The sequence below is a fragment of the Pseudonaja textilis genome, chromosome 17, assembly GCF_049901715.1.
Source record: "Pseudonaja textilis isolate UNSWEBS1 chromosome 17, rPseTex1.2, whole genome shotgun sequence".
Taxonomy (NCBI): domain Eukaryota; kingdom Metazoa; phylum Chordata; class Lepidosauria; order Squamata; family Elapidae; genus Pseudonaja; species Pseudonaja textilis.
The window spans coordinates 7,748,426-7,770,134 of NC_142006.1; the positions used below are offsets into that span (position 1 = coordinate 7,748,426).

The window sequence follows — 21,709 nt, forward strand, 5'->3', positions numbered from 1 at the left end:
GAACCGAAGGAAGAGCATGGGGTGAACTAAATCACACTCTCTTGGTGGGCTTGGAGGGCTAATTGTCTTGCTTTCCCCCATGGTCAGCTGAATGACCAGTTGACCAAAGCAACTCAGCTTTGGGGTCCATTCAACAGATTGGCTCACTTTTTGGTGCCCTTGGGGCTTCAGACTTCTAGCGCTGGAAGTGTTGCTGGAAGTGTTAACTAGTTGGGTCATGAAACATCTGCAAGAAAGCAACCAAACTCAGAAAGCGCCAGGACCCCATGTTATCTTCCTCCTTCTCTTCTCTTCCTCCCCTTCTCCTCCACTCCACAAACCCCACTCCATTCCAGCACTGATGATGCTACCTAGTTGGGTCATGAAACGTCTGCAAGGAAACAACCAAGCTCAGAGAGCACCAAGGATCCCACGGCTCAAACTGGAGCTACAAATATTATTTTCTATTGATACATGGACTTAAACGGGACACATCAGCCGGGTTAGTGAAACACACCAGGCTAAAATGAGGTCAGGTAAATTGCTTCTGAGCATCTTGGAAGAGCATGGGAGACGTCTCTCATTCTCAGCCAGGTGCACGGATTTTTCTCTTTTTACCAGCCCTACTGAAATGTCCTTCCTTCCATCCTATGATCCAGTTCATTCAAACATGGCCTTATGAACTCTTCCCACCATCCCTCTCTCTCTCTCCTCTCCTTTCTCTCTGCTGTTTGTTTTCCTTGCGAATGTGGATTAAACATTGGTTTTGACTTCTCTCCCTCCTCCAAATTATTTAAACAGTGAAATAATATTTTCATTCTTTGGGAAAGAGGACAAGGTTTGAATGAGTCACTCTCCTGTAGTAAGCCAGTCTTCCTTGCTGCAGCTACTATTACTTTTTCCCGTTGGATGAGTCTTCTCCAATTCTTTCCCAAAAGATGGATCAGGTTAAGGGCAGACTCTCCAGAGGGAAAAAAATCTACGTGGCCCTTAAGAATTGACACCAATCAGTTCATCAATCAATCCATCAATCTTTGTAGAGACAAGCTGTACAATCAATAGAGAAGCTCATAACCCTGGGAATGGTAGAAGGAAAGAGAAGGAAGAATGGCGAGAAGCAAGATGGATGGATTTAAGAGTAAAGATAACACTACCAATGGCAGTAGCACTTAAGACTTATATTCTGCTTCACAATGCTTTGCAGCCTTTTCTAAGCAGTTTACAGAGTCAGCATCTTGCCTGCAACGATCAGGGTCCCCATTTTACTGACCTCAAAAGGATGGAAAGTTGAGTCAACCTCGAGCCCGTCAGGATCGAACTGCTGACAGTTAGCAGGGTTAGCCTGCACTACTGCAGTCTAACCACTGTGCTACCACACCAGAATGGGGACACCCCCGGAAGACCCAAAAGACCATGGCTGCTAAGAGTTGACACCAACTTGATATAAATCGATGGACCCATCAATCTTTGTACAGACAAGCCATGCAAACAATGGAGGGGGTTCGTAATCCTAGGAATGGTGGAAAGAGAAGGACCAGCACAAAGATGGATGGATTTAGAAGACCCAGTTAGGGAGAGAGTCTTCCGAAGAAAAACTATCTATGTGGCTGCTAAGAGTTGACATCGACTTGATGGGCCATCATCCAACCCAGCAAAAATAGAGGGAAATGGTTTCAGAGTAACTATTACACAACAGTCTTCCCATAGAGATAGTTGACTTGTACATCAGTATTCCAGCTAATCTAACGACTTTCTGTTGATGGGGTGGCTACTTTGTTTTGTTTTTTGGCTCTGTGGGTTTCTAAATAACAATATAAAAAAAGAAGGCCAAAAATGGCAGCTTTGTTTTTCTTGAAAATAACTTCACTAGACAAAAAAACAAAAAACTCAAGTCCTGTGCAGTAACTGAATCTGTTATTCATTTAAGCGCTCCTTTGAAATGTTATCTTTCCAGCTTGTTTGCTGTTTCCTCTTCTTAATTTTTTTTTTTAAAGAAGACCTCGTCTGCTGGGCCAGTTTTCCTTGATCAGGGTTTTTTTGGGGGGGTGGGGCGGCGGGGGGGGCATATGTTCTCTATTAGCCAAAAGAAACATTTCACACATTATAAACAGCCCTGTTCACAGACACCACTTCTGAAAGAGCGTATGAGAAGATCCTGTGTTCTCTTGGCCTGGGGTGCAACTTCCCCCAGCATTAACACGAATGGAATGAGAAGCTTCTGGAAGCTTTGGAGCAATCTAAAATGTTCTTTCAGAGATTACATCGATGGGGCAATCCCCAAGTCCTCAAAGGACTAAATGCATGTAAGGTGAACTTCCTTTGTGGTCTACTGCTGTGTTACTCATTCAGAATAACAGCATTGGAAGGGGCCTTGGAGGTCCTCTAGTTCACCCCCCTGCTCCAGCAGGAGACCCTATACCATTCCAGACAAGTGGCTGTCCGGTCTCTTCTTAAAAGCCTCCAGTGATGGAGCAACCAAGGTTATTTTCCTGTATCTTCCAAATCTCATGAAACCAAGCCAAGGGGTATCTTCTTGTTGCCAAGAATCCATGTTGTTGTTCAATTGCTGGCTCTTTGCGACCTCACAATTCTTGACAACAAGAAGATATCCCTTGGCTTGGTTTCATGAGATTTGGAAGGTAAGAGGAAAAAAAACCTAGTTGCGACCACTTTGGACTGATAGTCAAGACAAAGGACATATGGTTGATTGTTACCTGGGGATGCTTCTGAGATGCTTCCGTGGCCCTCTGGTCCAGGTGATGCTTGAATGACTTGGTTGTCTTTGGTGCAAAGATGAGACTTGGACACCACTTGGTCGTCTTCTTTACTCCTCTTTGGAAAAAAGTAGAGCCAGATGTTTTTGACATACTCAAAAATGGGGAAAGGTGCCCTAGTTCCCTAATCATCATGGCACGATCAGGAGAGGGAGGGGCAAAAAAGGAGAGAACAAAGTAACCGGTGCCCACAGCTGGACCAGGTTGTGAGAACAGGGTTGGGGTCTGGACAGCGTCATTAGAAGAAAAGCAGACTTCGCCTGATGCTCCCAATGAGTGATTAAAAAATATCAAAGTTTCCTTCCTTCCTCCCTCTCTCCCACTCTGTCTCCCCCGCCCCCAATAAATTAATATTAGGTCAGTTTTTATCCCCCCAAACATCAGTGACTGTCATCTCCTGTTCTTAAAAAAAACAGTAAGACTAACTGTTCTTGGTTGTAGTTTAACAAATTACTGAATAATTAGCACCCTATCGAACCAGAAACTTCATGTACAACATTCCTGGTTGAAGTCTCCAGTGACTATTGGCTGTCCAAAAACACAATTTTAAACCAGCTAGGAATGCTTTCCATATCACTGAAAGAATAATCAAATTTGGAAAGAAAAGGAGGAGAAGGGTGAACAATTGGGGAGACCAACGTGCAAAAGAATGAAAAGGACGTGGAATTTATTTTTTTAAATGCAATTTGAAGGAGAGAAAGGAGAGGTGGTGAATGACACATGGGGGCTTTGTAGAAAGGCAACGGCCATCCAGATAATGGAGGAGAACTGAGAAGGGGAGAGATAATTAGGACGCAAAGTCTGAAGCAATTTTGGAAAAGACCAGGAACCTTTGATCTTTATACAGAAGGGAGCCTTTTTCTACTCCTTGAGGTATTTGGGGAGGGGGAGAACCAACTCCATCAAAAGAAAGATGGCAGAGGTTGAGGGGTGGAAGCGAGGACTGTCCCTCTCTTGAAAAGTCAAGTCACACCTAATTCCACCTTAGCCTCATTATCTTAACTGGCTGCATATGACCTCGAGGATTTGGCCAAAAGGAGAAGAGTAGACAGAATAATTAAATCTGCAATTTGCAAAGTTGGAGCCCTATGCCTTTTAAAAAATAAATAAATCATCTTTTGGAGGCATGTTCCCTCACACACACACACACACACACACACACACACACACACACACAGAGAGACAGTATATTGTGCCTATCAGATTTGGAATTAAGCCTTTTTTGACCAGGTTAATATAAAGCAGGGGAAACAATCGGCTTAAAACCCGATATCCTGACCTGCTTTTCATTTGGCCAGAACTGGATTTCCTCTCGGTATTTGGAGTGTCCTACAACATCATTTCTCAACCCCCCCAAAAAACCCTTAGTTGATAGAATCCCTCTTTATTATTATTTGTTAAATTATGTAAATTCCACTCCCAATCAAACTTCCCAATTAGTCAAAAGAACCCGGCCCCAATTTGTTACAATCTGAGGAACTCCAGATCCTTTTAAAATGGTGTATGTATTCGAATCTGCTCTGGTTCTCTGTCGTGGAAGCAAATAAAACCAAATCTTTAATCTCGTGTGATTTATTTCAAATAGTTTCAGTCTATAGTCAGGAACCCTGAAAAAAGTTATTTTCCTCCAGGGTAGCACCTGCATCGACTTCCAATGTCGTAACAAGTTTGTGGGTATCCTGAGGTGGATAAAAATATTTTCTTCTTCCCTAACAAAACAAAACAAAACCACCCACCCACCATATAAACATGAAACACACAAAGAGCCTGTTTTCCTTTCTCCTTGACCAGGATAACCATGACTTATTATATGGTGATAAATATAAATAAATATATTCATTTTGCTGAAATAAATTCCAGCAAATTGCAGTTCCATGGCTGTGCTGGAAAACCTCAAACTGCCAGGGAAACCTCAAATGTTGGCCAAGAGCTTAGTGATATATCCCTTTTTTCTTTTCCTTTCTTTCTCCTTCCTTCCTTGCTTTTTCCTCTGTCTGTCTGTCTGACACACACACACACACACAGAGGAGGGATATGGCAAATCTTTCCTGTGTGCGCAGGTCACACCTTCCATTGCACAAATGGTGCCATTCTGGTTAAATGGGACTTCTCCTTCCAAGGTTGCAAACAGGACAGAGGGCAAAATTCTTTTTGCAATCAATTGTTAGTGAGTTTATTTTTTTTTATTTTTGGCTCGTTTCAGTTATTTGAAAGTAATCTTTCTTATTTAATCTCACTCATCCCAGCCTTAAATTATTTGCTTTTTCCATTTGGAAGCAGAGGTAGATTTCCACTGACGCCCGGAGAAATTCTTCCTGGATTACTATTGGAGGGTTTTGTTGTTAAATGTCTTGTTTTCTTAGACAATTATACTAGATTAGATGCTTTCCTCTCTTGCCAGGTGATATCATAGCTTTTTCACCTGCCCATTTGAGATTCCACCCCCCACTTCGAAGAAACCCATCATGTAAATTAAAAAAGAGGGGGGAAAAAACCCTCAACAGCACAAACTCCTCCAGACTGTAATTCAAATGTCAAGATGGTTTATGTTAGTTGTAACTTCTGGAGAACTGACATCGGCTTGTCATTTTTCCGAGAAGGATGGGAGCTTCAAAACAAGCCGTGTTTCTGCCTTGTAATATGTCATGCTGTGTATTAAGACAACATGTGGAATTGTCAGTAGGTAAATACGTCGAAGGTAATACCGCTTGCCTTTCCAAGTGGAAGATGGGAAATAGTTTCACTTAAACTGTATCTCCCTAGTTTTTCTTCCTTTGGTAAGCTGCCAAGAGGAACAGAAGTTGCCTTCAGAAGCTGTGGGAGCTTCCTTCCCGGAAGCTTTCAAGAAGAGACTGGACTGCCATCTGTCGGAAATGGTGTAGGGTCTCCTGTTTGGGCATGGGGGGGTTGGACTAGATGACCTACAAGGCGCCTTCCAACTCTGTATCTGAGTGCTGATTCCATTCTCGAATCTATCCTCCAGTTTTTGGGGGTAGGGAAAAACCATATTTTTTAAAAAAGGAAATGATGCACTGATGTTGTTACCTAGTTTGGTAATGAAAGGTCTGCAAGAAAATAACAAAAATCCAAGAGAAGGAAGGAAGGAAGGAGAGAAGGAAGGAAGGAAGGAAGGATCACTGATGATGTTACCTAGTTTGGCAATGAAAGCAAGAAAACAACCAAGTTCAGATAGTCCCAAGTACTTCCCTTCTCTACTCCATACATCCTACTAGTATTGATGATGCTCCTTAGTGAGGTTGTATAATGTTTGCAAGAAAACAAGCCCAGAGAGCATCAAGGAGCATCACCTTTCATCCCTGAGCTATAAGTATTCTCTTCTATCAGCTGCAACTTATATACTTTTTTTCAGTAATTCGGGGCTGTTTTAATTGCTCCATCCAGTATTTTCATCTTTTTTTTTTGCTTAAAGTTTGTGGGGGCAATTAAACAATCTTGCTTGGAAGTGAACCTCTGTCTTTTTCAAAGAAGAAACGTGCATGCCTTTCAGACCAATTGCAAAACACACATCCATTGCGCGGTTTGAAGATTCCTATTCATCCGTTTATCTAGTGACTGCCAAGTCCCGCAATACTTGCACGCATAAAAGCTCCCTCTTTCCCTCAGGACAAGTGTGGTTCCTTTGGAGGTTACAAACAGACAGAGTGTCTCAACCACAGGGATTAATCTCCTTAAATGGAAAGGCGAAGGAATAAGATTATGGGTGGAGATGGGAAGAAAGCAAGGGAAGAACTAGTTTTCCAAACAGAGGCATGGACCCCTGTGTATACGTTTTCCACCAGTTCCAAGAAGTTCAATAGCAGTCACCAAAAAGAATGAGCCAGTCTCTAATTTTTTTTCTAGGTCACTCAAGTCACTTCTTGTAGGATGGGTAGCTATATAAATTAGATGGATGGATGGATGGACAAACAGACAGATAAAAAGGTAGATAACGAAGACAGAGTCAGAGAAGACACACTAAATGTAAGTAGGAAAATAGATGGATAGTCTTTTAAAAGGATGGATAAAAATTGGGATAGACAGACAGACAGATCCTTATGGATGGATGGTTGGATGGAGAGAGAGAGAAGGAAGGAAAGAAAGGAAGGAAGAAAAAGAAAGAAAGAAAGAAAGAAAGAAAGAAAGAAAGAAAGAAAGAAAGAAAGAAAGTTCAAGAACTATGCTGATGGCTTAGAAGATGTCTCAGGATTACCAGACATATACAAAGCGTCAAAGTCCTACAATATATAATATATTCCCTGACATTTTCAACATGCCCCCTTTCCTAAAGAAATGGGAGCCAAAAGACATTCACAGCCTTCAAAGAAAAGAATAGAAAGAAGTGGTTAAATTTTTTTATTCAACAAATTATATTAAGAATACAGACTAAATTCTCAAGACGGGAGCTTCCCTTTGTAAAATACAAAGTAGGCCATCTAAAATAAATATGAAAGGGTAATATTAATAGGATTAATGGACACGTTTAATCCACTTTCAATATCCCATCACGAAGAAAATGCATAGCATCTTTAAGAAAAAGAATATTACATTCATACCTACACACGCATACAAACACAGTTTAAAAAAATGCCCAGATGCTTAACAATACTCGTTTTTGAAGTAAATGGCATAGAGATGTTTTAATCCATGAATTTCATAGGGTGTTGCATTACTGTTGCATTTATGTCATTTTCTGTGACCTCAAGGGAACCCCATGTTTATATTTCTTTAAAAGGCAAAACCTACAGGGCCTTTAACCTAAACAAGCCCCCTCTTTCAAAATATAATTCCACACAACAAATACTTAATCCAGTTCACACACACACTCACACAAAAATACACCACAAATTTAACCTATTTTGAACCAACCAGCTGCCCTAAATTTATCAGTGTGTAAAACACCCGTTTTAGGGAGTCTCGTGGATTTCCCCAATCGTAACAGGTTTTTTTTTTTCTGTTTTAGGGGAACAGACAGAAAATAACACACCCATTTTTCATTTGTGCAATGTAGACTCCCAACCATGTGTGTGTTGTGTGTGTGTGCGTTCACACATATATTCCATCTGTGTGAATATAAAACCCAACAAAAGCTGCACAAACAGGCCGTCTGGTTTCCAGGAACAATCTACAAATCTTTTGTCTCCCCTCAGTGGTGGTGAGTGGAATAAGAACAGTACACAAGTTGCATCCACTGATATGATGGGATTGTGTGGAGATGTGGACAAAAAAAGAAATATCTCTACAATTGTAGCATGCAATTGTTACCTGTGATGCACAACTGCTTTGTCCTGGGCAAAGTCTTTTGCCAGGAAAGATGACCTTGCTTGAAAAAAAAGTTCTTCAGTGTTGCGTTGTCAAAACAACACACCACCAACCTCTAGTAGGAGGAAGTAGAAATGGAATGTGCTTCTTCCCACTCATTGATGGCCTTCAAACTCTTCATGTGCTCTCAACTCTAGCCAATGGCTAAGGAAGGACAAGGAGAGTTGGGTCTTCAAACTTGACCGCTTTAAGACTTGTGGACTTCAACTCTCAGAATTCCTCCTCCAGTCATGTTAGCTGAGGAATTCTGGGAGTTGAAGTCCACAAGTCTTAAACTTGCCAAGTTTGAAGATCCTTGAGTCTAACAGAAACAAGCATGGAAAGTTAACAAAAGCCACCCCAAATGCTATTAAGAGCAACAGAAACTCCTGATGACCTTTGTTGTAAGACCAACATCAGGGGAAATAAAAAAGAGAGAGATGTAGATTCATTTGTAGGTAATTTTTCCAGCACGGAGAGAACAGGGATGAGTTCTCTAACTCCACTTCCCTATTTTCTCTGAACTCAAGAATAAAATTTGGCCTCGTTAACTTGACACCTACCAATTCTGCTTCCTTCCTTCCACCATTTCTGACTGTGAGCAGAAGCAATGATTCTTGTGTAAAAACATCGCCTTCCTTTCATAGGGTGGGGAGAGAGAAACAAAACTTTTCTTCTGAAGTTGGCTTCAGCTCTGTCTGATTCTACCAATCTCTGCCTGGAAATGAGAGGCTCGTATCTGTGTTATCTAAAGAGAAATATATGGGAAAGGGGTGGGAACAAGGTAAAAGACTACAGACTGGCATAAAAACATCCAGAACTATATGTATACGTCCCAAATATAGAAATAAACACTAACCTATCAGTACTGTTGGGAGGTCAAATGCTATGTTAAAAAAACTGATGTTACAGAAGAATTAAGTTCCATATATTTAAAGAAGATGCAATGATAACCCTGGTATGTTTTGTACTTAAGCCTTCCTTTCTAAAAATTTAAATTGCATTCTATCCATTGGATGAGTAGGGGAGGCGAAGCAGCGCCAAGAAGGGTTGGGTGGAAGCCGACTGGAATTTTAGAACTTCATCAGAACATGCATTTTTTGTCACGGTCTCCTCATCAGATAAGGGGAGAGAGGAAGAATTCAAACCCTGCATCAGAATATTGAAAGATACCAACTGCAAACAGGGACTCCCTTCTCTGCCCAAGGAGGCAATTCTGGTGCAATTGTAACCTTGAATCCAAAGCTGCTTCATGGGCTCTTAAGAGCATGGAAAGGTAGAAGGTGCCATTTTGGCTTCTCTTTATATCCAGGTGCATCGGTTGGGTTAGATTTTTTCCCCCTCCTCTTACAGGAAGCAACTGCTGGCAACTTTCCTCTTGGGAGTCCATCCAATATGATGGTGACTTCCTCCTCTACCTTTCCAGGTGTTAAGGACCCAGGGCATTGCTTTGAATCAAAAGCCAGACGATGAATTCAGATTCATTTAAATTTATACCAGCGGCACTTCTCCAAAATTTGAGACAGGGAAATCTCTTTGCTATCTTAGGGCCACCTCCTCATGGAAGGAAACCATCTAGCAAGACAGAATAATTCAGGGATTAAGATGTTCTGATTGAGGGGATTAAAAAATGGCTGGCCTGAACTGCTTCCACACCCTTCCAGGATCCAAAGATAGGATATCTCTAAAATAAATAAGAATGGCTTTCCAAATCAATTTCATTCGGCCAGACTTTTTCAGACTCGGTCAAATTCCTCAACCAGATTCAATTCACGTACTCCGGCCATCAAATTAGCTCTCTCTACTCTGTTAACCGGAAAACTCCTTTCACTCTCTCTTCATCCCAGATCTGTCTGTTTTTCTTGAGATGCTTTGCCTCACTTCAAGACTTACTCAAAGATCAAATCATTGCCTCAGTTTACCTTACTGGTTTCCAAAATACCTCCAGGCACCATCTAAAGCAGGGGCTCCTTTTTAATGCCTTCATGATTTTCCTCTGCTTGTGGGGCAGAGAAAGGCAGTTTGGAGGCTGGCAGTGGACCATGGAAACTGAAAAGCTTTGGCAAAACCAAAAGAGATGGTAAAGAAATCAAGACTTAAATTGCTACGAGGAAGGTTGAACAGCTGGATTGGATTGCGCTGCAGAGCTATCGTCCAAACAATTTTCCAGAAATCTAGGTTTGCTCTTTCTTGAAAAGTGCAATTTATAAACTTCTGGGGGGAAGGACTGGGAAGGCATATCTGTTTTATGCAGTACGACTGCCCCTCTTTGCCATGAATAAACTACTCCAGAATAAGCTAAATGAACCCCAGGAGCAGTTGGGGTCCATGACCAGGGCAATTGCATTATTAATACCATTAGAGAAATTAGTATTTATTTACATGTGACATGCTGGAACGTTTCCACCTGGTTTTCTTTTTTTTAAATAAAAGAAACCAATGAAAAGGGGAAGGAAGAATCTCTTCTCCTTTTTTGTCTGTACAACACAGCATTTGTTCTCTGGCACCCAAATCACACACACACACATACATACACACAAAAAAAGCAGCAAGGAAGTTCACACAGGTTTCCCTAAATAACGTAAGCTTCGGTGACAAGTTGCATCAGGGTGTATATTCTGGAGTCATGGGCTGGAGCTTACATTAGACTGGCCTCAGTACGAATGGAAGTCTCGGTTTCTTTTTCCAAGATCGCCAAAGGAACACATCGTGGTCTGTTTCACCTTAAGCAGGCCGGTTAGATGGACAGGTCCTCTGGCTGCTAAATTGAACTATTTGTAACAGAGGAAGGGGTCCAACGCTCGTGCAGAAAGACCCCGGAGGTTTCTTGGACCTTCCAGACAAAATCCTGAACTAGACTCTTTTTGCTAAAAAGATCAGATATAAATCACATGTTGTTTCTTTTTAAAGGCTCAGAAATGAAGTTGCCCATCCATGAAAAATATAGCTTTTGTCGTCCACCTAGGCAAAGGATTCAGAGAACACTTTCCAAAAACCCGACGTCCGTTTCAGGCCATACACTTGAAGCAGCTCTGAACCACAAAGGATGGCATGCATTGCACGGAGGTGGTGCGTTGTACGGTAAAAGTGACACAAAACCCCTTTAGAAACCAGCGCTGAAGAAAAAGTGACGCCCCTGGTGAGATATAGGATGGCCCTTCATAGCTCTGATCAGCTGAGGAACGTCAGAGAAAGCCAGCCGGGTGTAACAGACAACAGCTAAAAAAAGAATATTCTTCTGGTTTAAGAAGAAGAAAAAAGTCTATCCCTTCTACTAAACCAGGGTTTAAGTAGAAGACACTTCGGCTGAGTTGGAGCAGCTCTTCAGAGGGAATCAATGATCAAACCTCACCCACACAGACCAAAAAACCCCCACAATAAATAAAAACGGACCGACAGAAATCCTCCACGGAAATCTAGGTCTCTTCAGTCATGACGGGCGGGGATGATCCTGGGGGAACCTGCAGAGTTAGGGCTGTTGGACTCAAGGAGCTGAGTCAGGATTTGCCAACCAGCAAGGACAAGTTGGTATATATATATATAAAAAAAAGAGAGAGAAAGAGAGAGAGAGAGAGAGAGGGAGGGAGAGAGAAATGCTATCCAGTTGTTCTGTATAAAGGAGGATGGGGGAGAGACAAAAATTGAGGCTCCCTGTGTCTTTTCCTGGAAGGGCCTCCGTTAATACTGCTCGTCAGGGATGGGAAGGGTTGGTGGGGGAGGGAAGGTTACAAAGCGAGGAAGAGGAGGAGGAAGAAAATCCTTTCGCTGCTCAGTAGTACGTGTGCATTTTCACTCCAAGGAGTTGAGAGATTTCAGGAAGGGGGATACTGCTGGCATCTGGTGGGGCTGGGAGGCAGTCTGGCCGCAGCACTCTGCTCTGTCCGGAAGCTGTAGTCATACTGCAGGAGACAAAAAGCCAGAGGTGAACGACTGGGCAGCCAGGAACAACCAAACAACGCACCGTCGTCGAACTCATCCATCCAGAGCCCTCAACTGGTTCAAAGAGGTTGGTCCCCTCTTCTTTGTGGCAGCCCTTCCAATATCTGAGGGGCTGACCCAAAGAAGAGGGAGTCAAGCTATTCTCCAAAGCACCTTCAGAAGGCAGGACAAGAAGCAACGGATGGAAACTGATCAAGGAGAGAAGCAACCCAGAATTAAACTTCCTAACAGTGAGGACAATTGATCAATGGAACGGCTTCTCTTCAGAGGTTGTAGGTGCTTCATCACTGGAGGCTTTCCAGAAGAGACCGGAAAGCCATTTGTCTGGAATGGGATAGGGTCTCCTGCTTGAGCAGGGGGTTGGACTAGAAGACCTCCAAGGTCCCTCGTTATTATGTTAAATTGTCCTACTTCAGACACATTGCGAAGGCCCAGCTGTTTGGGGAAGGTCTGGGAACGGTAGAAGAGGATGGGAAGCAGCAAGGGGGAGAGGCTCAGCTACAAGGCGATGAGTGTAAACTTGGAAGGACACCGGACATTAGGGACAGAACATCTTGTCTATCTATGAGAGTCAACATTGACTTCTTGGCGCACAGTCAATCAATCCAGCAATTTTACCTGGGTAAGTCGAACAATTCCTAGAGAGGCTCCTAATGCCGGGAAAGAACCGAGCTCAGTACCAAGGACTCCACATTTCAAGGTGGAGGTGGAAGGACTGAAGGTCATCTTGGAGAAAATCCATCCAGGTAACCACCTTTGGTGCCAACCTGATGGCAGAATAACGCAAGGGCGTTCACACTTGACAGCTTGAAGACTTGAGGACTTCAACTCCCAGAATTCCAGAGCAAACATGGCTGGAGGAAGAGGAATTCTGGGAGTTGAAGTCCACAAGTCTTCAAGCTGTCAAGTTTGAAGGCCCCTGCGAAGAACCTATCGCCCTATTCCAGCTCAAAGGCACATAATCAACCAACCAATCAGAGAAAAGGGTCCCACACTTGCAAACTTTTCATCCAAGTCGGAAAGGCAGTGCAAAGTGAACGTGGCAAGGGCGCCGCCTGGTGGTCCAAGTGCAGCAGCGGACCAAGCAAAAATAACCTGCCTTGCTAGGACAAACAGCGCAGGGGAGCAGGCAATAAATCCATTTTAACGTCTTGGGATGAAATGATTGACTGATGCTATCCATTCTCTTATTCTTCCCCTGCCCCCACCCCCACCCCCTGTAACTTAATAATCATCAGGATGGAGTAGAGGGCGTTTAAATTCTGTCTACTCGTTTACTCAGGGGTACCTTAATGCAACTATCAAACCTCCAAAATCCTTAGTTATAGAAGGTTTTCCTTAGCTTTTTTCTCTCGTCTACCTTTACTTTCTTTTCCCTTACCCTTCTAACCTCTCTCTCTTTTCTTCCCTTCCCCACTCTCTCCCTCCTTCACTCTCTTCCTCTTCCTTCCTCTCCTCTTTTTTCCCCTCTAATCCTTCCTCCCCTTTACCTCCTTCCTTCCTTCCTCCCTCCTTCCCATCTCCTCTTTCCTTTCTTCCCTCCTTCCCCTTGTCTTCTCCTTCCCCCCCTTCTCTCTCTTCTTTCTTCCTTCTCTCTCTCTCTCACCTCCCTCCTTCTTCCCTATACCATTATTCTTTCGCTCCTCCCAATGCAATCACTGATGAGACTACTAGATGGCACTGCGCGATCATAAATGAATGTTAGGGGTTCTTATTCCCTCCCCTCCTCCTTATACTTCAAAAGAAAATTATAACTGATACCTAGTTGTCCCTGAAACAAAAGAAAGATAGAGGGCAGCAGAAGAGAAGAGATTGAGCAATTTCTGTTCTTTTTAAAACCTTCCTTCAGACAGACACGGGGTTGTTTGCTGCTAAGTTTATCAAGGAAATGAGGATCCGTTTGCAAACTGCTTTGCAAAGATACACAGTACAGGAAGGACTCGGGGGCATCCATTTGCCAGCCCCTTCTCTCCAAGAAATAAAAATCAGGAGACAACCGGGAGCGTTTCTACAAAATCCTTTGTAAGATCTTTTTTTTTTTTTTTTAAATCAAACCGAGAGCCCACGTCGCTGTTAATTTCATGCCAGCACCACGAAGCAGCCCGTGGCACGGGCCCAGAGCGAATGGAAACCCCGCGAGCCATTTTTCAAACACGCCAAGGCATAAAGATGTCAGCTCAAACTGTTTACTAATTAACACTTAAAAAGACACAAATTAGATATGCGCGGGTAAGAGCAATTATAATCAAGACCGATCTCTTCAGTCATTGGGGGGATAAAGGGGGGGGGAGGGGAAGATAACCCAAATTCTCAACTCAAAGATATTGAGAGGGGGGGGGAGGGGGAGGAAAAAAATCCCTCTGAAATGTTGCTAGTTAGCAAATATATTTCACTTAAAGACCATTACGTTAGACTACGCTCTAGAGGGCTGCCTGCTAGAGGAAAGCGGTGGAGGGAGGAAGAGATTTTGGAAATCAACACGCAGCATCCCAGAAGATCTGAATCAAATTACATAGAACATAGAATCCTATGGCTGGGAGGGACCTTCGAGGTCTTCTAGCCCACCCCGCTGCTCAAGCAGGAGACCCTATTCTATTCCAGACAAACGGCTGCGTTGGAGCATCCACGACTTCTGGAGGCAAGTTGTTCCGCTGATTAATTGTTCTCACCTTCAGGAAATCTCTCCTTCGTTCTAGGCTGGATCTCTCCGACTAGTTCAGGTTCTTTGCCTCTCAGTTCTGGCGGTTTCATTCCGAGATTTCTAACTAGAGCAGGGGTGTCGAACGCAAGGCCTGTGGTCGGATCTGGCCTGCAGAACTATCCTGGAAAATGTAAGGCTCTGGCCCGCATCGCTTTGGCCCTGTCTACCCAATGCCAAGAGGAAACATGCCAACTGTCAGGGTTCCGACGCACGCCCTAATTTGGGGCAGTGGTGTCAAGCTGGCCATGCCTACCCTATTGGCCACACCCACCCAGTTCTCCACCCCTCCTAAGGGTCAACCACAGCCCTGATGTGGCCCTCAATGACATCCCTGGACTAGAGTATGGCAGGAAAAAAAAACCCTCACCTCTTTTTCAATTTCAGCCAGAGATTTGATCGTGATTCCCAGGAGGTCTACCGGCTGCATCTAAACAGGAAAAGACAGAAATGTGCCACTCAAATCTTAAGAATCCAACCCAGCCTTTCCTGTCTCTGTTGGCAGGGTCGGCTGGACTAACACTCCCATCTCTCCCCCCCGCCCCCCGCTCCAAGGTCATGGGAACGGTAGTCCAGGATCGGGAAGCGGTATGGTGGTACCCAATGGCAAAAGGGATGCGGTCCATTGCTTGGAGATAGAACTGGGGCTTCAGTGAGGGACAGCAGGCAGGGGAGGGAAGCCACATATCGTCATGCACCTCATTGACAAGTGGGAGCAAAGAGAGGCATCATCAGGCCAGCATCTCAGCTTGGGAAGCGACTGAGCATCCTAAGAAATGGATGTTCCTTTCAAGAACATCCAAGAAGATTCAAGGAGGGGTGGACGAAGACAACACAGAGATTACAAAGTGACAGCCGAGCTCACCCGCCCAAGGCATTCAACTTCAGGGCTTTCCAAAATTTCAAGGTGAAATTTTCTGCAGAGCTTTTGGAAGGTGAGGGAGCACGGAGGACTTGAAGCAACGGATGAGACTATGGATTTTGGAGTATTTGAACGGGTGATGTTCTTCAATGGTTACGTGCCAGGAGTTTAAGTATGTAACTCCAGAGGACTATTACACAGATAAATGAATAAATATGGGAAACTCACCCCTTCTGAAGCACAGGCAAACTTCTCTGAGATCATAAAAGGCACACCTTCCATTGCTGCAAAAAAAAAAAAAAAAAAAAAACCCACAAAGAACGGAGGTTAAGATAATTGAGGTGTCTTTGTATCTCTACAGCCCCCAAAGTAAGGGGCGCGATGGCTCAGTAGTTAAAGACACTGAGCTTGTCAGTTGACAGTCAGTCAGACCCAGGTGCTGCACAACAGGGTGAGCTCCCGTTCCTTGCTCCAGCTCCTGCCCAGCTAGTAATTCAAAAGCACAACAATGAGAGTAGATAAATAGGTACCACTTTGGCAGGAAGGTAGTCTTCCATGTGCCTTTGGCGTATAGCCATGCTACCCACATGACCATGGACAATGTCTTCAGACAATGACAGCTCCCTCGGCCAAGAAACGGAGATAAGCACCGCACCTTAGAGTTGGACACGACTGGACAAGGAAACCTTTGCTTAGGTTCATCCACTAAAATAATGAACTTGGTTGTGAATCACGTGTAAGTGTACTCATTAAATCTTTGGATGACTTTTTCTCCTTCTGCCTCAGCCTCGTTTACCCAACTGGGCCCTAAGGGAGATCAAATGAAGAGAAGACCAGGCCATGAAGTCCTAAGTTTCTGCAACGGAGAAACGGAGGAGCCACCAAGATTGGGAACAAATGCGCAGCAGCTGGAAAGCAAGCAATCTGTCCAAATGCTTCAACGCTGCCATGTGGGCTCCTTGGAGCAAATGAGCTTCCACAGAGCTGCAATTAAGCAGACCTGTAATTAAGGAGATGCCCTTTTCTCAGAATGATTGCACTTAAAAGAAATGGCAGAAGAGCACACAATGGAGTCTGTTATTAATGCCAACGAGACGTGAACACGGCGGGCTGAGAGATTCAGCCCCCATCCAGGGCTGTCGCCACGAGATTATTTATAAAATCGGTTCGTGGGGAGCATCTGAAACGGGTGGGCTAGAGGGAAGGATGGAGAGATTTTGAGGGACAGAGGTGCCTTCAACCTAAGCAGCTTGTCAAGACGAGTCGTAATGCCTTTCTGTCCCAAAGTTGGATTCTAACGGCGGAATTCCAGTTTCTGCCTTTCCTTGGTCAAAGATGGGAAGAACGTTCTTCTCTTCCATCCACAGCAAACTCCTCATCTCTTACAACTGCTAGATCAAACCTCACACATCCATCAGCTCTACCATGTTTTAACAAGTGCATCAAGGTTAGCTCTTTGCATGGCATGCCCAGCTTTTAAACCATACATGAGAGGCCACATTTGCAGGTTTATCCCGCTTTCAGCCATAACGTGGTTCAACACAGACTCATCGTGTTATGGGAAGGCCTATCGCTCAGGGGAAGGTTCTAATCTGGGAAAGGTGGAAGGAAAAAGAAGGATGACTGAAAGGTGGAGGATCTCAGCCACAGTGGCAATTGGCGCAACGTAGGGACGCCCAAAGGGTCAGGTGAGGAACAGATCCTCCCGAAGAAGATCTGGCAATCTGGTTGCTAAGAGCACATAATCAACTTTCTATCCAAGAAAGCCATATAATACCTGAAGAAACCCATTGACCTAGGAGGAGGAAGGCGAAGAGGTCAACCAGCAACAACAACTCAGTGATGAGTATATGTGAAGGAGCAGGTGGAAGACAGAACATCATGGAGAAAATCCATCTAGGTGGTTGCTAAGGCTCCGTACCGACTTGACGGTGCCTAATCAATCAATCAGGTTATGTAAACCCAGGTTTTGTCTCCCCTAGTCAATCCTGACGGTACCTAATCAATCAACCAGGTTGTGCGAAGCCAGCTCCCGCCTTCCCCTGTCAATCTTCCTCTACAGGAGAGGAACACAACCTTCTGGCATGAGTGCCAGACACCCCCCAACCCCGTATTAAGCGCCCTCGACATCTGAAGGGGCTTCTTGATTCTCCTCTCTCTGGGGTAGCAAATACGATTGAATATGGTCCTAAATTTAAGTGCCCACTCCATTCTCCTCCTCCTCCTCCTCCTCCTGCTCCCCGATGCCGACTAAATAGGCTAAATAGAAATGAGTCGCGCATGAGGACCGAGAATTTGAAACAGAGCAGAAAAACATCCTCCCCAGCATAATCACTGCTTGTTTCTTTGAAGGCACAACACAATGGGCGTCAGAAACAAGTGGAAATCTAAGTACTAATTGCCGCTATTCTTTCCCTCCGCCAAGCATCTCCTGGGGGTTTTATGGAAACACACTCCATTGTTCTTTCTGAACCATTGAAATATCAGGTGGTGTCTTCCCATCAATGCCAATAATAGAAGGAAAGAACTTTCTGCCGCCGAGAGCGCAACGTGCGCGAGGCGAGTTTTCCGACCGAACAAATGAAGGGAGGCAGAGAGGTTTTAAATATGGCTGTCAGGAAGCATTAGGGTTCCTGCCAGGCGCTTGCTGGCAGCTTCGGAGGGGCTGAGAAACCCCATCTCCACAGCCTCTGGGTGGAAGGCTTGCCGTAGGGGCTTCGTCCTGATCAACCCTTCCGAAAAAGGGATCCTCCTGAAGGCAAACTTGGCCAGCCATCCCTCGTGATGCCAATCAAAGCCAAGGTCATCCTTTTTGGGGGAGGCGGGGCGAGAAATAAAGTAAGAGAACGGTTTGGTTCTCTCACCTCTCTCCAAAGTTCCTCTAGAAGGGCTGAGAACATTGGCCGTGTCCCCTCCAGTCGCTCTCAAACCCCTTGCAAGCTTCAAGGTGGAGGCCAAGTTCTTGCAGGCTTTTCATTACCCAGCTAGGTAACATCATCAGTGCTAGAAGGAACTGGGGTGTGTGGAGAGGAGGAGGATTGTGGGGTCTTTGTTGCTCTCTGAGTTTGGTGGTTTTCTTGCAGGCGTTTCATTACCCAGCTAGGTAACATCATCAGTGCTACCAGTGATGTTACCTAGTTGGGTAATGGAACGTCTGCAAGAAAACAACTGAGCTCAGAGCTATTGTAGATAAACAGGGAGCAAGCCCCACTTACTAGCACTGATGATGTTACCTAGCTGGGTAATGAAATGTCTCCGAAAAAAACACCATCCAGCTCCGAGAGCAACAAGGACCCCACAGTTCAATCCTGAGCTACAAATATCCTCTTCTGTCTGTTCTGAATCCATTTTGCCACTAGCACCCCTCACTCCAGATTGGCTGAATCACAACGCAGGCAATCCGTGACTTGCATCCGTTTGTTGAGTGACCAGAGACACAATGTCCCTGAGATGAATGACTCACGGCCGGTACTTGCACTGCCAAGCAGTGTAGCATCCCCCACAGTCACGTGATCAAAATTGGGAGTACTTAGCAACTGGCATGTACTTTTGACAGTTGCAGCATCTCAGGGACATTGTGGCTTTCCCCAAGCTGACTTATCACAAGCAATGGGAGAAACCAGGTCCACTTAATGACAGCAGTGATTTGTTTAACAATCATGGCGAAAAAAGATCGCAAAATCTTGACACGACGCAATTTTAACGATGGGAGCGCTTAGCAATGTTCATTGCATTTGTGGTCTTAAGTCGAGGCCACCGTAATTCAGTGAGCCCCAAATCCTGATGCCAGGTCCTAACTCAGGGCCAGTGTCAGATCTCACCCCTCTTCCAGCCTGTTTCGTTTTTGTTCTGAAACCTCTTCGGTGGGAAACTCCCAAGGCCAAAAACCCTGCAGAACCTGGCCAAGCTATTATTTAGTCAAATTAATTACTCCTCTTTCCTCGTCAAGTGGTTTGTCACTACGACTTATTAATGACTTGACAGGCTTCCCATGAACTGCCAAACACCGAAAACACTGCCCCCCCTCCACGACTTTATTGTCATTTAATTTAAGAAATGATCCTGATGTGTGAAATTATCTCGTCGCGACGGAGTGGAAGCTACGTGAGAGTATAGAAAGCGAGTATAGAGCCACTGATAGGCAGATCCTCCAAGACTCGCTTCTTTTTCTGAGGTCATTCACACCGGTGACCGTTCCCACTTCCGAGAGCAGCAAATTCCAGTTTAACTCAGCCCCAAGTTTTGCAGAAGGAAAAATAACTTGATGACCCTTACGGCACTGGACTCCAAGTTCCACAATTCTCAGTTCCTGGAAGTTTCCCTTCAACAGGTGTGGAGAAACATGCAAAGGAAGGTTGATCTATTCCCTCCCCCCCACCCCGCTTGTTCCCCCCTTCCGGGTCTCCTTCTGTCTCTTTTTCTCTCTCTGTCATAAACTATCGTTAGTTTACTAGAAATTCAGGGTGCCTAAACAGAAGGTGGCAGGAAAGTAAAAACGTAGCAAAAGATTTAATTCCCCAAGCCTGAGAGAGCTCTTTGACGGATCGTCGGATGGCAAAGATATAGCGCCATTTGTTTTGGGGCTGGGCCCTTGCCATCTGCCGTGTACCAACGGAGCTTGTCTTGGCAGCCTGCTCTAACCAGATTAGCCAAAGTCAAGCTGGCCCTGGGAATCTTTAAATCCAGAAGGTCATTCTTCACGCCGCCCACCTGGACGAGTCCTTATGTAGATAAACACGGGGAGGCAAACCGCAAGGAGAACCTGAAGGAGACGAACCTTAAAGCAAATGTGAATGCGAGGGAAAGATATGCAAGGGGTTGTAATGAAGAAGCATCCCAACGCGGCAAGGGGGATATATATATATATATAAAAAAGGACTCTATACAACTTCCAGAATAGAGGAGGGCGACATGTCATTTCTTGGTGGCTTCCAACCCTTCCTTGAAACCTTACGGTTACTTAATTTTATAGGTAAAACTAAATTGCTGTCACCCAGTTCCCTGTTCTAAGATCCTCCTAGTCTAAAAACACCCAAACTCTAGCCAAGAGGCCTTTCACTTGATTCAACATGTCTTCTTAAGCCACATGAGGTGGAAAAAGTCCTTCTGAAGGTTGACTGTGAATAGTTGTTTTTAAACAGAGAAAAGAAGAGAACAGGGATTTGGGGAGGGGAGGAGGTAGAAAAGGAAGGGAAGAAGAGAAGAGAAGAGAAGAGAAGAGAAGAGAAGAGAAAAACTAACAAGAAACATTGGGACAGCAATGTATTTTCCATGAAGTATGTTTTATTTGCCCATGCAAATTCTTCCAAAACAAGATGCCCCCATCAACATAATTGCTAATTAGCTAATAATAGCCAGCAATTTCCATATAGATCAAATGCCCAACTCTTGTAGCTATTAGGGAAATAGCACTTTATAATTAAGAGCCTCCTCGGTTTTTTTTTCCCCAGATGCCAATTAACGATGTAATTATTAGCCCCTTCTTTTGCTGGTGCAAAATTAAGGCTATTCACCCTCTTTGCTGAAAGGGTAAAAGAGGTTGGCTGAGGGTTGGGTGTTTGATTTGGTTTCTGAAACGTTGCTTAACACAGAAATGGTGGCAATAACAGGGTTTTTCAACTACCGCGGTTCTGAATGAATGCGTACATCCCGAGCAATTTACTCTTGATTAATTGAAGAGCTCAGAGATAACATAATAGAACAGCACCCCACTTTTCAACATCAAATCATTATTATCATTATTATTTTAAATCCCCCTGCCTTTCCACGAACGAACGTAGGGTGGCGTATGTCTCCCACGCAGCCTGTTTTGTTTTCCTCTCTGCTGAAAAGAAGGTTCGGTGGGAGAGGATTTATTCCAGACTACAAGAACCCACAAGCATCCTGGTTCCATAAGCCCCAGCCTGCTGCTTCTGACTACAGTTCTCACTAGGTTTCAGGTGATCAAAAAGCAAATGGGAAAACGGGAGTTGCAGTCGGACGCTAACCGGAAGTCTCTGTGCGTATCGGGAGACCCACATTGCAACAAATTTTCGTTTCCAGCAGCCGTCATCCCAACTGCTCTGCTCTGCAGTGATTATTCAAACTAGGCGAGTCACCCTTCGCTTTCTTGAGAGACCCTGGGATAAGTTTTCTGCCGGCTTTTGCTCGGGGAGCCAG

General features: G+C 44.4%; 1 protein-coding gene across 3 annotated transcripts in view; it reads right to left on the bottom strand.

Moving 5' to 3' along the window:
- Nucleotides 1-7,089: 7,089 nt before the first annotated feature.
- Nucleotides 7,090-21,709, bottom strand: part of MVB12B (multivesicular body subunit 12B) — a 46,055-nt gene continuing 31,435 nt past the window's right edge. For 2 of the 3 annotated variants that reach the window (XM_026712441.2, XM_026712442.2), the window contains exons 8-10: nucleotides 15,779-15,834; nucleotides 15,059-15,118; nucleotides 7,090-11,950 (exon numbers count right to left, since the gene is read on the bottom strand). In XM_026712441.2, the coding sequence (XP_026568226.1) occupies nucleotides 11,864-11,950; nucleotides 15,059-15,118; nucleotides 15,779-15,834 (203 nt within the window). In that variant the 3' untranslated portion in view covers nucleotides 7,090-11,863. The remainder of the gene's footprint in view (nucleotides 11,951-15,058; nucleotides 15,119-15,778; nucleotides 15,835-21,709) is intronic. The other variant, XM_087914633.1, reaches the window with a different exon arrangement.